This window comes from Lethenteron reissneri, unplaced genomic scaffold, assembly GCF_015708825.2.
Source record: "Lethenteron reissneri isolate LAM-NWPU_2019-01 unplaced genomic scaffold, ASM1570882v1 scaffold_1640, whole genome shotgun sequence".
Lineage (NCBI taxonomy): Eukaryota > Metazoa > Chordata > Hyperoartia > Petromyzontiformes > Petromyzontidae > Lethenteron > Lethenteron reissneri.
The window spans coordinates 1,280,046-1,295,251 of record NW_026891378.1 but is presented as its reverse complement, the minus strand read 5'-3'; the positions used below and the strand labels follow the sequence as shown (position 1 = coordinate 1,295,251).

Genomic DNA, 15,206 nt, shown 5'->3' with positions numbered 1-15,206 from the left:
CAGGGTCGGTCAGAGCAACTTTATTCACTTGGGAGAGAGGGCGGTGAACACAGCATACGCCTGGAGCATGGAACACTGTCAGGGAATGTGAGTGTGTGTGAGTGAGAGTGTGTGTGTGTGAGTGTGTGTGAGTGAGAGTGTGTGTGTGAGTGTGTGAGTGTGTGAGTGTGTGCGAGTGTGTGCGAGTGTGTGTGAGTGTGTGTGAGTGTGTGCGAGTGTGTGCGAGTGTGTGCGAGTGTGTGTGAGTGTGAGTGAGTGTGTGTGAGTGAGTGTGAGTGAGTGAGTGAATGTGTGCGAGTGTGTGTGAGTGTGTGTGTGTGTCAGTGAGTGAATGTGTGTGAGTGTGTGTGTGAATGTGTGTGAATGTGTGTGAGTGTGTGTGAGTGTGTGTGAGTGTGTGTGAGTGTGTGTGAGTGTGTGTGTGTGAGTGTCAGTGAGTGAATGTGTGTGAATGTGTGTGTGTGAGTGTGTGTGAGTGTGTGTGAGTGTGTGTGAGTGTGTGTGTGAGTGTGTGTGAGTGTGTGTGTGAGTGTGTATGTCAGTCAGTGTGTGTGTGTCAGTGTGTGTGTGTCAGTGTGTGTGTGTCAGTGAGTGTGTGTCAGTGAGTGTGTGTGTATGTCAGTCAGTGTGTGTGTGTCAGTGAGTGTGTGTATCAGTGAGTGTGTGTGTATCAGTGAGTGTGTGTGTATCAGTGAGTGTGTGTGTATGTCAGTCAGTGTGTGTGTGTGTCAGTGTGAGCGAGTGTCAGTGTGTGTGTGGTGGGTGCTAGTAGTACTAGTGGTGGGTGGTAGTGGGTGATGGTAGTGGGTGGTAGAGTAGTGAATGGTAGGTAGTAGTGGGTGGTAGAGTAGTGGGTGGTAGGTAGTAGTGGTCTTGACTATTCGTAGACCCAGTCGTGAGCGCAGCTCTTCCAGGAGGTGACCTCTTCAGCCGTGAACCACAGAGCTATCTCCTTCTCCGCATTCTCCACAGAGTCGCTGCCGTGAATGATGTTGCTGTGGTGGTGGGGGGGAGAGTGGGGGGGGAGAGCGGGGGGGGGAGAGTGGTGGGGGGGAGAGGTGATGAATCTCGCTAACACAAAATGATCTTGACTTTCAGTCGTCAACGGAAGATCTATTTTTTTAATCTAACGCCCGTGCCAAGTCTTATCAGCCGTCGCTAGGCAATCCTATTGCTATAGGCTGCAACAACAACAACAACCGCCATTCGCCACCAAGTGGCGGTGACGTCACCACGACGCTTGTGCCAGGCCATGTGCACCACGTGAAGTGTCGAACGCCCGCTGGCAGGAGGTCACGGGGCAGACCCAGCAGGTGCCACGGGTCGACTGACCGAGATGACCGAGATGACTGGCTGATGCACCACCTGTGCCCCCTACTGTGCTTTAGCCACCCGGCGCTCCGCTCGTTGTTGTGAGCGTCGCTCCTCCGCCCTCCGTTGTTGTTGGAGGGCGACTGCCTCCAACTGCCCAGTAGCGTCCTTCACGAGCCTCCTCCACAGAGGCCGATCTTGACACCGCTGGTACCAGTCATCGGCAAGTCCACTCAGCTCCACGTCCTCCTGTACCACGTCATTCCATCTCTTCTGCAGCCCGTGCCGCGCCCGTTTAGCCCCCTCGATCCGGCCGAACAAAAGCTGTTTAGGCATGCGGTGGCTGGGCATGCGGGCTACATGACCCAGCCAACGCAGCCTTACCTGCCGGAAGAGCTCACCGATGGGACTTTGCCCAGATCTTTCAAGGATTTGTGAGCTCCTCACACAATCCAGCCTGGTTAAACCCAGGATGGATCGTAGGCAGGCCAGCCTAATGTTTCCAACCGGCGAAGATGCTCCATTAGGGGGGTCCACGTTTCGCAAGCGTAGAGAAGGGAGGGAATGACTGTGGCTGAGAAGACCCGAAGCTTCGTGCGGAGCGACAGACCAGGTAGCTTCCACACAGTATTACGCAACCGATGAAAAGATATTGCCGCTCGACTGATTCGGAGCGAGACCTCTGCTGTTAAACCGGAGCCGGTCATAAGCACACTGCCCAGGTATGAGAAACTCTCCACTCTCTCCACAACTGCCCCATCACTGATTGGGAGTTGTGGGGGTGGAGTGCCCGATGGTACAAAATACCCAGGCACCGCCACACTCCCACGCCCCCTTCATTCTTTTGTTCAGAGGAAGAGCCACTCCCTGTTGTTTGGCAGTCTCCTGCCCCGAGTAGAGGACTGTCCACCCCTCATGGTGGCAGGAGCAAGAGCCGGTCCACCGGACCTCCTGAATGCCACAGAAATCCAGGCGGTACCGGTCCAGCTCCCGACAGAGGAGTGGCAGCCTCTCCTCCGCAGTGAGCCTTCGAAACATTCCACGTCGCCACACGTAGTGGCTTTTCGTTGTTTCTTGAAGAGCCCCGAGGGTGAAAATTCAGTCTCCTGGCTCCGCCAAATGGGGTTTGGCCAGGAGACGTCATAGAAGCCTGTTCCCCCGGGGCCTCCGGCACAAGCTTTCTAATTACATTTTTCGGTCGTAGTTTAGTGGTAATTAATTGAAGGTGGAGGGGTTACCAGCCCCTCGCACCCATCCAGAGCCCCCTTTTGGCCGCTGTGGTGGTCACAGACGCCATGAGGGGAAAGGCCAATCGGAATTGGCCCTCCCCACCACAGCAATGTCCACGACAGCGTTGCTTTACCACTAACACAGACACACTCACAAATCATTCCCACCTCGCCCGTGTCTCCCCCTGCCCGTGTCTCCCCCTGCCCGTGTCTCCCCCTGCCCGTGTCTCCCCTGCCCGTGTCTCCCCCTGCCCGTGTCTCCCCCTGCCCGTGTCTCCCCCTGCCCGTGTCTCCCCTGCCCGTGTCTCCCCCTGCCCGTGTCTCCCCCTGCCCGTGTCTCCCCCTGCCCGTGTCTCCCCCTGCCCGTGCTCCCCCTGCCCGTGTCTCCCCCTGCCCGTGTCTCCCCCTGCCCGTGTCTCCCCCTGCCCGTGTCTCCCCCTGCCCGTGTCTCCCCTGCCCGTGTCTCCCCCTGCCCGTGTCTCCCCCTGCCCGTGTCTCCCCCTGCCCGTGTCTCCCCTGCCCGTGTCTCCCCCCTGCCCGTGTCTCCCCCTGCCCTTGTCCTCCCCTTCCCGTGTCCTCCCCCCTGCCCCGTGTCTCCCCCCCTGCCCGTGTCTCCCCCCCTGCCCGTGTCTCCCCCCCTGCCCGTGTCTCCCCCCCTGCCCGTGTCTCCCCCCCTGCCCGTGTCTCCCCCCCTGCCCGTGTCTCCCCCCCTGCCCCGTGTCCTCCCCCCCTCCCCGTGTCTCCCCCCCTCCCCGTGTCTCCCCCCCTCCCCGTGTCTCCCCCCCTCCCCGTGTCCTCCCCCCCTCCCCGTGTCTCCCCCCCTCCCCGTGTCTCCCCCCCCCCCCGTGTCTCCCCCCCTCCCCGTGTCTCCCCCCCTCCCCGTGTCTCCCCCCCTCCCCGTGTCTCCCCCCCTCCCCGTGTCTCCCCCCCTCCCCGTGTCTCCCCCCCTCCCCGTGTCTCCCCCCCCTCCCCGTGTCTCCTCCTCCAGTGTCTTTCTCCCCCCTCCCCGTGTCTCCCCCCTCCCCGTGTCTCCCCCCCTCCCCGTGTCTCCCCCCCTCCCCGTGTCTCCCCCCCTCCCCGTGTCTCCCCCCTCCCCGTGTCTCCCCCCTCCCCGTGTCTCCCCCCCTCCCCGTGTCTCCCCCCCTCCCCGTGTCTCCCCCCCCCTCCCCGTGTCTCCCCCCCCTCCCCGTGTCTCCCCCCCCTCCCCGTGTCTCCCCCCCTCCCCGTGTCTCCCCCCCCTCCCCGTGTCCCTCCCCCCCCTCCCCGTGTCTCCCCCCCTCCCCGTGTCTCCCCCCCTCCCCGTGTCTCCCCCCCTCCCCGTGTCTCCCCCCCTCCCCGTGTCTCCCCCCCTCCCCGTGTCTCCCCCCCCTCCCCGTGTCTCCCCCCCTCCCCGTGTTCTCCCCCCCTCCCCGTGTCTCCCCCCCTCCCCGTGTCTCCCCCCCTCCCCGTGTCTCCCCCCTCCCCGTGTCTCCCCCCCTCCCCGTGTCTCCCCCCCTCCCCGTGTCTCCCCCCCTCCCCGTGTCTCCCCCCCTCCCCGTGTCTCCCCCCTCCCCGTGTCTCCCCCCCTCCCCGTGTCTCCCCCCCTCCCCGTGTCTCCCCCCCTCCCCGTGTCTCCCCCCCCCCCCGTGTCTCCCCCCCTCCCCGTGTCTCCCCCCCCCCCGTGTCTCCCCCCCTCCCCGTGTCTCCCCCCTCCCCCCTCCCCCCCCCCTCCCCGTGTCTCCCCCCCTCCCGTGTCTCCCCCCCTCCCCTGTCTCTCCCCCCCTCCCCGTGTCTCCCCCCCTCCCGTGTCTCCCCCCCTCCCCGTGTCTCCCCCCCTCCCCGTGTCTCCCCCCCCCCGTGTCTCCCCCCCTCCCCGTGTCTCCCCCCCTCCCCGTGTCTCCCCCCCCCCCCGTGTCTCCCCCCCTCCCCGTGTCTCCCCCCCTCCCGTGTCTCCCCCCCTCCCCGTGTCTCCCCCCCCCTCCCCGTGTCTCCCCCCCCCCCGTGTCTCCCCCCCTCCCGTGTCTCCCCCCCCGTGTCTCCCCCTGCCCGTGTCTCCCCTGCCCGTGTCTCCCCCTGCCCGTGTCTCCCCCTGCCCGTGTCTTCCCCCTGCCCGTGTCTCCCCCTGCCCGTGTCTCCCCCTGCCCGTGTCTCCCCCTGCCCGTGTCTCCCCCTGCCCGTGTCTCCCCCTGCCCGTGTCTCCCCCCTGCCCGTGTCCTCCCCCTGCCCGTGTCCTCCCCCTGCCCGTGTCTCCCCCTGCCCGTGTCTCCCCCTGCCCGGTCTCCCCCTGCCCGTGTCTCCCCCCTGCCCGTGTCTCCCCCTGCCCGTGTCTCCCCCTGCCGTGTCTCCCCCTGCCCGTGTCTCCCCTGCCCGTGTCTCCCCCTGCCCGTGTCTCCCCCTGCCCGTGTCTCCCCCTGCCCGTGTCTCCCCCTGCCCGTGTCTCCCCCTGCCCGGTCTCCCCCTGCCCGTGTCTCCCCCTGCCCGTGTCTCCCCCTGCCCGGGTCTCCCCCTGCCCGTGTCTCCCCCTGCCCGTGTCTCCCCCTGCCCGTGTCTCCCCCTGCCCGTGTCTCCCCCTGCCCGTGTCTCCCCCTGCCCGTGTCTCCCCCTGCCCGTGTCTCCCCCCCTGCCCGTGTCTCCCCCCCTGCCCGTGTCTCCCCCCCTCCCCGTGTCTCCCCCCCTGCCCGTGTCTCCCCCCCTCCCGTGTCTCCCCCCCTCCCCGTGTCTCCCCCTGCCCGTGTCTCCCCCTGCCCGTGTCTCCCCCTGCCCGTGTCTCCCCCTGCCCGTGTCTCCCCCTGCCCGTGTCTCTCCCTGCCCGTGTCTCTCCCTGCCCGTGTCTCTCCCTGCCCGTGTCTCTCCCTGCCCGTGTCTCCCCCATACCGTGTCTCCCTCCCCCTGTCTCCCTCCCCCTGTCTCCCTCCCCCTGTCTCCCTCCCCCCAGTGTCTCTCTCCCCGTCTCCCCCCCCCCTCCCCTGTCTCCCCCTCCCCGTGTCTCTCTCGCTCTCTCCCCGTGTGTCTCCCTCACCGTCCCACTTGCACAGCAAAGTCTCCCCGGATGGTGCCGGGGTTCGAGTCGTCCGGCTTCGTCTCCCCCAGCATCTTCCGCGCCGTCTTCACCGCGTTGGCCCCCTGCCACACCTGGAGCGCACACAGACACAGGTAAAGCTCCCCCAGGTAGCCTCCGGCAGGGCTGTAGGGGCAAGTGCTGTGAGCTAGCGAGTAGCAGCAGCAGTGTCTATGTACTACACACACACCACACAGAGACAAAGCTACCCCAGGTAGCCTCTAGCATGGCTGTAGGGGCAAGTGCTGCAAGCTAGCGAGTAGCAGCAGCAGTGTCTATGTACCACACACACACCACACAGAGACAAAGCTACCCCAGGTAGCCTCTAGCAGGGCTGTAGGGGCAAGTGCCGTGAGCTAGCGAGTAGCAGCAGCAGTGTCTATGTACTACACACACACCACAGAGACAAAGCTCCCCCAGGTAGCCTCTAGCATGGCTGTAGGGGCAAGTGCCGTGAGCTAGCGAGTAGCAGCAGCGTCTATGTACTACACACACCACACAGACACAGGTAAAGCTCCCCCAGGTAGCCTCTAGCAGGGCTGTAGGGGCAAGTGCTGTTAGTAGTAGCAGCAGCAGTGTCTATGTACTACACACACCACACGCACAGACAAAGCTCCCCCAGGTAGCCTCTAGCAGGGCTGTAGGGGCAAGTGCCGTGAGCTAGCGAGTAGCAGCAGCAGTGTCTATGTACTACACACACCACACAGACACAGGTAAAGCTCCCCCAGGTAGCCTCTAGCAGGGCTGTAGGGGCAAGTGCTGTTAGTAGTAGCAGCAGCAGTGTCTATGTACTACACACACCACACGCACAGACAAAGCTCCCCCAGGTAGCCTCTAGCAGGGCTGTAGGGGCAAGTGCCGTGAGCTAGCGAGTAGCAGCAGCAGTGTCTATGTACTACACACACCACGCACAGACAAAGCTACCCCAGGTAGCCTCTAGCAGGGCTGTAGGGGCAAGTGCTGTTAGCTAGCGAGTAGCAGCAGCAGTGTCTATGTACTACACACACCACACACACAGACAAAGCTCCCCCAGGTAGCCTCCAGCAGGGCTGTAGGGGCAAGTGCTGTTAGCTAGCGAGTAGCAGCAGTGTCTATGTACTACACACACCACGCACAGACAAAGCTACCCCAGGTAGCCTCTAGCAGGGCTGTGGGGCAAGTGCTGTGAGCTAGCGAGTAGCAGCAGCAGTGTCTATGTACTACACACCACGCACACAGACAAAGCTACCCCAGGTAGCCTCTAGCAGGGCTGTAGGGGCAAGTGCTGTTAGTAGTAGCAGCACCTATGAAGGCTACTAGCACACAGAGGGGGTGGGTGGCCAGCAGCACGCCCGGCCGCCTTTGTCTCTCCCCCAGTGCTAGCGATGTTCACTACACAACCACCACCACCACCACATCAGCGAACTTATTTGAGGCCGAGTGGACCTAGGGGAGATACCCCCTCACCTTGACGAAGGCACCGAGGGTGGAGCTACCCCTGCTGGGCATGGAGTGGCACTGCAGTGAGTGAGTTGGTAGGTGGGCGAGTGGGTGGGTGAGTGGGTGGGTGAGTGGATGGATGAGTGGGCGAGTGGACGGGTGAGCGAGTGGACGGGTGAGCGAGTGGACGGGTGAGCGGGTGGACGGGTGAGCGAGTCGACGGGTGAGCGAGTGGACGGGTGAGCGAGTGGACGGGTGAGCGAGTCGACGGGTGAGCGAGTCGACGGGTGAGCGAGTCGACGGGTGAGCGAGTTGACGGGTGAGCGAGTCGACGGGTGAGCGAGTCGACGGGTGAGCGAGTCGACGGGTGAGACGAGTCGACGGGTGAGCGAGTCGACGGGTGAGCGAGTCGACGGGTGAGCGAGTCGAGGGTGAGCGAGTCGACGGTGAGCGAGTCGACGGGTGAGCGAGTCGACGGGTGAGCGAGTCGACGTGCGAGTCGACGGGTGACGAGTCGACGGGTGAGCGAGTCGACGGGTGAGCGAGTCGACGGGTGAGCGAGTCGACGGGTGAGCGAGTGGACGGGTGAGCGAGTGGACGGGTGAGCGAGTGGACGGGTGAGCGAGTGGACGGGTGAGCGAGTGGACGGGTGAGCGAGTGGACAGGTGAGCGAGTGGACGGGTGAGCGAGTGGACGGGTGAGCGAGTGGACGGGTGAGCGAGTGGACGGGTGAGCGAGTGGACGGGTGAGCGAGTGGACGGGTGAGCGAGTGGACGGGTGAGTGAGTGGACGGGTGAGTGGGTGGGTGAGTGGACGGGTGAGTGAATGGGTGGATGAGTGGGTGGATGGATGAGCGGGTGAGCTGGTGAGCGTGCGGGCGAGTGGGTGAGTGAGTGAGTGAGTGAGCGGGTGGGTGAGCGGGCGTGTGAGCGGGCGTGTGGGCGAGCGTGTGGGCAAGTGAGTGAATGGGTGGATGGATGAGTGGGTGGATGGATGAGTGGGCGAGCGTGCGGGTGACTCACCATGGCCACGACAGGCCCAGAGTGCATGTATTCCACCAGGCCCGGGTAGAAGGGCCGGTCCTTGAGGTCAATGTAGTGCTGCTGCAGCAGCTCACGTGACGCCTGTCAACAACAACAACCATCAACACCAACCGCCAACACCACCACCACCACCACCAACACCACCACCACCACCACCAACACCACCACCACCACCACCAACACCACCACCAACACCACCACCAACACCACCACCACCACCACCACCCGCCAACACCACCCGCCAACACCACCACCACCAACCGCCAACACCACCACCAACCGCCAACACCACCACCACCACCACCAACCGCCAACACCAACCGCCAACACCACCACCAACCGCCAACACCACCACCACCAACACCAACACCAACCGCCAACACCACCGCCAACACCACCACCAACACCAACCGCCAACACCACCAACCGCCAACACCACCAACCGCCAACACCACCCGCCAACACCACCACCAACACCACCACCACCACCACCAACCGCCAACACCACCCGCCAACACCACCACCACCAACCGCCAACACCACCACCAACCGCCAACACCACCACCAACACCACCACCAACACCAACCGCCAACACCACCACCAACACCACCACCAACACCACCACCACCACCACCAACCGCCAACACCACCACCACCAACACCACCACCAACACCACCACCAACACCAACCACCGCCACCACCAGGGGTTCGATCCCAGACCCTGACGATGCCTGCTGCTGCTGTATATGTGGAGTCTGTGTGTGTCTCCATCCCAGTGGTGAGATGTTGACTACCTCGCCTGGTCTACAGGAGGTCGTGGGTTCAATCTCGGACCCTGGTGAGATGTTGACTACCTCGCCTGGCCTACAGGAGGTCGTGGGTTCAATCTCGGACCCTGTGAGATGTTGACCACCTCGCCTGGTCTACAGGAGGTCGTGGGTTCAATCTCGGAGCCTGATGAGATGTTGACTACCTCGCCTGGTCTACAGGAGGTCGTGGGTTCAATCTCGGACCCTGTGAGATGTTGACTACCTCGCCTGGCCTACAGGAGGTCGTGGGTTCAATCTCGGACCCTGTGAGATGTTGACCACCTCGCCTGGTCTACAGGAGGTCGTGGGTTCAATCTCGGAGCCTGATGAGATGTTGACTACCTCGCCTGGTCTACAGGAGGTCGTGGGTTCAATCTCGGACCCTGTGAGATGTTGACTACCTCGCCTGGCCTACAGGAGGTCGTGGGTTCAATCTCGGACCCTGTGAGATGTTGACTACCTCGCCTGGTCTACAGGAGGTCGTGGGTTCAATCTCAGACCCTGATGAGATGTTGACAACCTCGCCTGGTCTACAGGAGGTCGTGGGTTCAATCTCGGACCCTGATGAGATGTTGACCACCTCGCCTGGTCTACAGGAGGTCGTGGGTTCAATATCGGACCCTGTGAGATGTTGACTACCTCGCCTGGTCTACAGGAGGTCGTGGGTTCGATCTCGGACCCTGATGAAAAATGATAGAGTTGTTAGTGAGTAAGGAGTTTCGATTTAAAGCTTTCGTGACTGCAGGGATTCATCTTCTTGGTTCTTTCGGTAAAGTCATCATGCAGAAGGGAAGTAATAAAATAATAAAAATAAAACATAATAAAATAATTCTCACGACGTTTCGGCCACAACGCAAGCAGCCGTCCTCAGGTGAAGAACAGGTCTGTCGGGGAGACAGCGTCTGAATGAAACACCACCAGACTCACTCAGACTCAGTCACTCAGTCACTCAGTCACTCAGTCACTCAGTCACTCAGTCACTCAGTCACTCAGTCACTCAGTCACTCAGTCACTCAGTCACTCAGTCACTCAGTCACTCAGTCACTCAGTCACTCAGTCACTCAGTCACTCAGTCACTCAGTCACTCAGTCACTCAGTCACTCACTCACCCACTCAGTCACTCACTCACCCACTCAGTCACTCACTCACCCACTCAGTCACTCACTCACCCACTCAGTCACTCACTCACCCACTCAGTCACTCACCCACCCACTCAGTCACTCACTCACCCACTCAGTCACTCACTCACCCACTCAGTCACTCACCCACTCAGTCACTCACCCACTCAGTCACTCACCCACTCAGTCACTCACCCACTCAGTCACTCACCCACTCAGTCACTCACCCACTCAGTCACTCACTCAGTCACTCACTCATTCAGACGCTGTCTCCCCGACAGACCTGTTCTTCACCCGAGGACGGCTGCTTGCGTTGTGGCCGAAACGTCGTGAGAATTATTTAATGTTTTATTTTTATTATTTTAATATTTCCCTTCTACGTGATGACTTTACCGAAAGACCCAAGATGATGGTAAGGAGTTGTTAGTGGGTAAGAAGTTGTTGGCAAGGACTTGTTAGTAAGTAAGGAGTTGTTAGCTAGTAAGGCGTTGTCGGCCAGTAATGTTACAGCTTGCACCCGAGGATGGGCCAAAAGGCTAATTGAAGGTCAGTTAAATACAGCGCTACAGTGACATTAAGCGAGATGTTTCAGGACCTAGTTTGTAGCGAGCATCACTGCCATTAAGACAGCGCTACAGTCTAATAATTCACTCAAGCGTTTGATGACATTTTTTTCGTGCAAGATGACACAGGATACAATTGTACTCTGCCCAGTTTTTTCGTAAATATCACAGCTTTAGTCCTAGGACGGGCAAAAGGCTTGTTACTAATACACCCCAATGATCCAATCGAAATTAGGGATTTCGATCGGATCATTGGGGGGGGGGGGCACGTGCCACCCCACCCCCCCACTGGTTCCGCCAGTGTGTGCGTGTGTGGCTCTCTCTTTCAGTGGTGAGATGTTGACTACCTCGCCTGGTCTACAGGAGGTCTCGTGGGTTCGATCCCGTGACACTGACGATACCTGCTGCTGTATATGTGGTGGAGTGTGTGTCTCTCTCTTTCAGTGGTGAGATGTTGACTACCTCGCCTGGTCTACAGGAGGTCTCGTGGGTTCGATCCCGTGACCCTGACGATACCTGCTGCTGTATATGTGGTGGAGTGTGTGTCTCTCTCTTTCAGTGGTGAGATGTTGACTACCTCGCCTGGTCTACAGGAGGTCTCGTGGGTTCGATCCCGTGACACTGACGATACCCGCTGCTGTATATGTGGTGGAGTGTGTGTCTCTCTCTTTCAGTGGTGAGATGTTGACTACCTCGCCTGGTCTACAGGAGGTCTTCGTGGGTTCGATCCCGTGACATTGACGATACCTGCTGCTGTATATGTGGTGGAGTGTGTGTCTCTCTCTTTCAGTGGTGAGATGTTGACTACCTCGCCTGGTCTACAGGAGGTCTCGTGGGTTCGATCCCGTGACACTGACGATACCTGCTGCTGTATATGTGGTGGAGTGTGTGTCTCTCTCTTTCAGTGGTGAGATGTTGACTACCTCGCCTGGTCTACAGGAGGTCTCGTGGGTTCGATCCCGTGACACTGACGATACCTGCTGCTGTATATGTGGTGGAGTGTGTGTCTCTCTCTTTCAGTGGTGAGATGTTGACTACCTCGCCTGGTCTACAGGAGGTCTCGTGGGTTCGATCCCGTGACACTGACGATACCTGCTGCTGTATATGTGGTGGAGTGTGTGTCTCTCTCTTTCAGTGGTGAGATGTTGACTACCTCGCCTGGTCTACAGGAGGTCTCGTGGGTTCGATCCCGTGACACTGACGATACCCGCTGCTGTATATGTGGTGGAGTGTGTGTCTCTCTCTTTCAGTGGTGAGATGTTGACTACCTCGCCTGGTCTACAGGAGGTCTTCGTGGGTTCGATCCCGTGACATTGACGATACCTGCTGCTGTATATGTGGTGGAGTGTGTGTGTGTGTGCGTCTCTATCCCAGTGTAGATTTTTGACTACCTTGCCTGGTCTACAGGAGGTCTCAGATCTGTGGGTCTCTGTAAGTGTGGATGAGCGAGTCTCTGAGTGAGCGAATCTCTGAGTGAGCGAGCGAGTCTGAGCGAGCGAGTGAGTCTCTGAGCGAGCGAGTGAGTCTGAGTGAGTCTCCGAGCGAGCGAGTGAGTCTCTGAGCGAGAGTGTGAGTCTCTGAGCGAGTGAGTTTCTGAGTGAGCGAATCTCTGAGCGAGTGAGTGAGTCTCTGAGCGAGAGAGTGAGTCTCTGAGCGAGAGAGTTTCTGAGTGAGTGAGTCTCTGAGCGAGAGAGTGAGTCTCTGAGCGAGAGAGTGAGTCTCTGAGCGAGCGAGTCTGTGAGCGAGCGAGTCTCTGAGTGAGTGAGTCTCTGAGTGAGTCTGAATGAGTCTCTGAATGAGCGAGCGAGTCTGTGAGTGACTGAGTCTCTGAGCGAGTGAGTCTGAGCGAGTCTCTGAGCGAGCGAGTCTGTGAGTGACTGAGTCTCTGAGTCTGAGTGAGTCTCTGTGTGAGTGAGTCTCTGAGTGAGTGAGTCTCTGAGTGAGTGAGTCTCTGAGTGAGTGAGTCTGAGCGAGTCTCTGAGCGAGTGAGTCTCTGAGTGAGTGAGTCTGAGTGAGTGAGTCTCTGAGCGAGTCTCTGAGTGAGCGAGTCTCTGTCTGAGTGAGCGAGCGAGTCTCTGAGCGAGCGAGCGAGCCTCACGTGAATCATCTTGAGTGCCACGAGGTGGAAGCCCTTCTTCTCGAAGCGCCCAACAATCTCGCCCACCAGTCCCCTTTGGACTCCATCGGGCTTCACCGCCAAGAAAGTTCGCTCCATCTCTCTACAACGTCACACGCGCAGCGTCACACGCGCAGCGTCACACAACACGGTGAGACGACACACAGCGTCACACACACAGCAGACATCACAACACAATGGAACTACACACACTGCAGACATCACAACACAATGGAACTACACACAGCGTCACACCAACATCACAACACAATGGAACTACACACAGCGTCACACCAACATCACAACACAATGGAACTACACACACTGCAGACATCACAACACAATGGAACTACACACAACGTCACACCAACATCACAACACAATGGAACTACACACAACGTCACACCGACATCACAACACAATGGAACTACACACAACGTCACACCAACATCACAACACAATGGAACTACACACAACGTCACACCAACATCACAACACAATGGAACTACACACAACGTCACACCGACATCACAATGGAACTACACACAACGTCACACCAACATCACAACACAATGGAACTACACACACACAGAGTCACACCGACATCACAACACAACGGGACTACACACACACAGAGTCACACCGACATCACAACGGGACTACACACACACAGAGTCACACCGACATCACAACACAACGGGACTACACACACACAGAGTCACACCGACATCACAACGGGACTACACACACACAGAGTCACACCGACATCACAACACAACGGGACTACACACACACAGTCACACCGACATCACAACACAACGGGACTACACACACACAGTCACACCGACATCACAACACAACGGGACTACACACACAGCGTCACACCGACATCACAACACAACGGGACTACACACACACAGCGTCACACCGACATCACAACACAACGGGACTACACACACACAGAGTCACACCGACATCACAACACAACGGGACTACACACACACAGAGTCACACCGACATCACAACACAACGGGACTACACACACAGCGTCACACCGACATCACAACACAACGGGACTACACACACAGCGTCACACCGACATCACAACACAACGGGACTACACACCCACAGCCACACCGACATCACAACACAACGGGACTACACACACAGCGTCACACCGACATCACAACACAACGGGACTACACACACACAGCGACACCGACATCACAACACAACGGGACTACACACACAGCGTCACACCGACATCACAACACAACGGGACTACACACACACAGCGTCACACTGACATCACAACACAACGGGACTACATACACACAGCGTCACACTGACATCACAACACAACGGGACTACACACACACAGCGTCACACACGATGCAATAATGTAACTGAAGTGTTATGCTACAGATCCCACCCACACGGCCACCGTGCACCCACCCACCTTAACCCACCCCACCATTAACCCACCCACCATTAACCCACCCACCATTAACCCACCCACCATAACCCACCCACCCCCACGCACTGTGCACAGACACCATAACCCACCCACCATTAACCCACCCACACAGCCATCGTGACACCCACCCACCATTAACCCACCCACCCACCATTAACCCACCCACCCACCATTAACCCACCCACCCACCATAACCCACCACCACCATTAACCCACCACCCACCATTAACCCACCCACCCACCATTAACCCACCCACCCACCATTACCACCCACCCACACGGCCACCGTGCACCCACCCACCCACCATTACCCACCCACCCACCCACCATTAACCCACCCACCATTAACCCACCCACCATTAACCCACCCACCATTACCCACCCACCCACACGGCCACTGTGCACCCACCCACCATTAACCCACCCACCATTAACCCACCCACCATTAACCCACCCACCATTAACCCACCACACAGCCATCGTGAACCACCCACCATTAACCCACCCACCCACCATTAACCCACCCACCCACATTAACCCACCCACCCACCATTAACCCACCCACCCACCATTAACCCACCACCCACATAACCCACCCACCCACCATTAACCCACCCACCCACACGGCCACCGTGCACCCACCCACCCACCATTAACCCACCCACCCACCATTAACCCACCCACCCACCATTAACCCACCCACCCACACGACCACCGTGCACCCACCCACCATTAACCCACCCACCATTAACCCACCCACCCACACGGCCATCGTGAACCCACCCACCATTAACCCACCCACCCACACGGCATCGTGAACCACCCACATTAACCACCCACCATTAACCCACCCACCATTAACCCACCCACCCACCATTAACCCACCCACCATTAACCCACCCACCATTAACCCACCCACCACCATTAACCACCCACCCACACGGCCACCGTGCACCCACCCACCCACCATTAACCCACCCCCCACACGGCCACCGTGCACCCACCCACCATTAACCCACCCACCCACACGGCCATCGTGCACCCACCCACCCACCATTAACCCACCCACCCACCATTAACCC

General features: G+C 59.4%; 1 protein-coding gene across 1 annotated transcript; it reads right to left on the bottom strand.

Moving 5' to 3' along the window:
* Positions 1-12,787, bottom strand: LOC133339161 (nucleoside diphosphate kinase-like). Its single transcript, XM_061547306.1, has 4 exons — positions 12,630-12,787; positions 8,019-8,120; positions 5,539-5,651; positions 1-995 (listed from the first exon to the last, which is right to left on the bottom strand). The coding sequence occupies exons 1-4, from the start codon at positions 12,744-12,746 to the stop codon at positions 878-880; spliced, it is 450 nt and encodes a 149-aa protein (XP_061403290.1). The 5' UTR covers positions 12,747-12,787; the 3' UTR covers positions 1-877.
* Between the last annotated feature and the right edge of the window lie 2,419 nt (positions 12,788-15,206).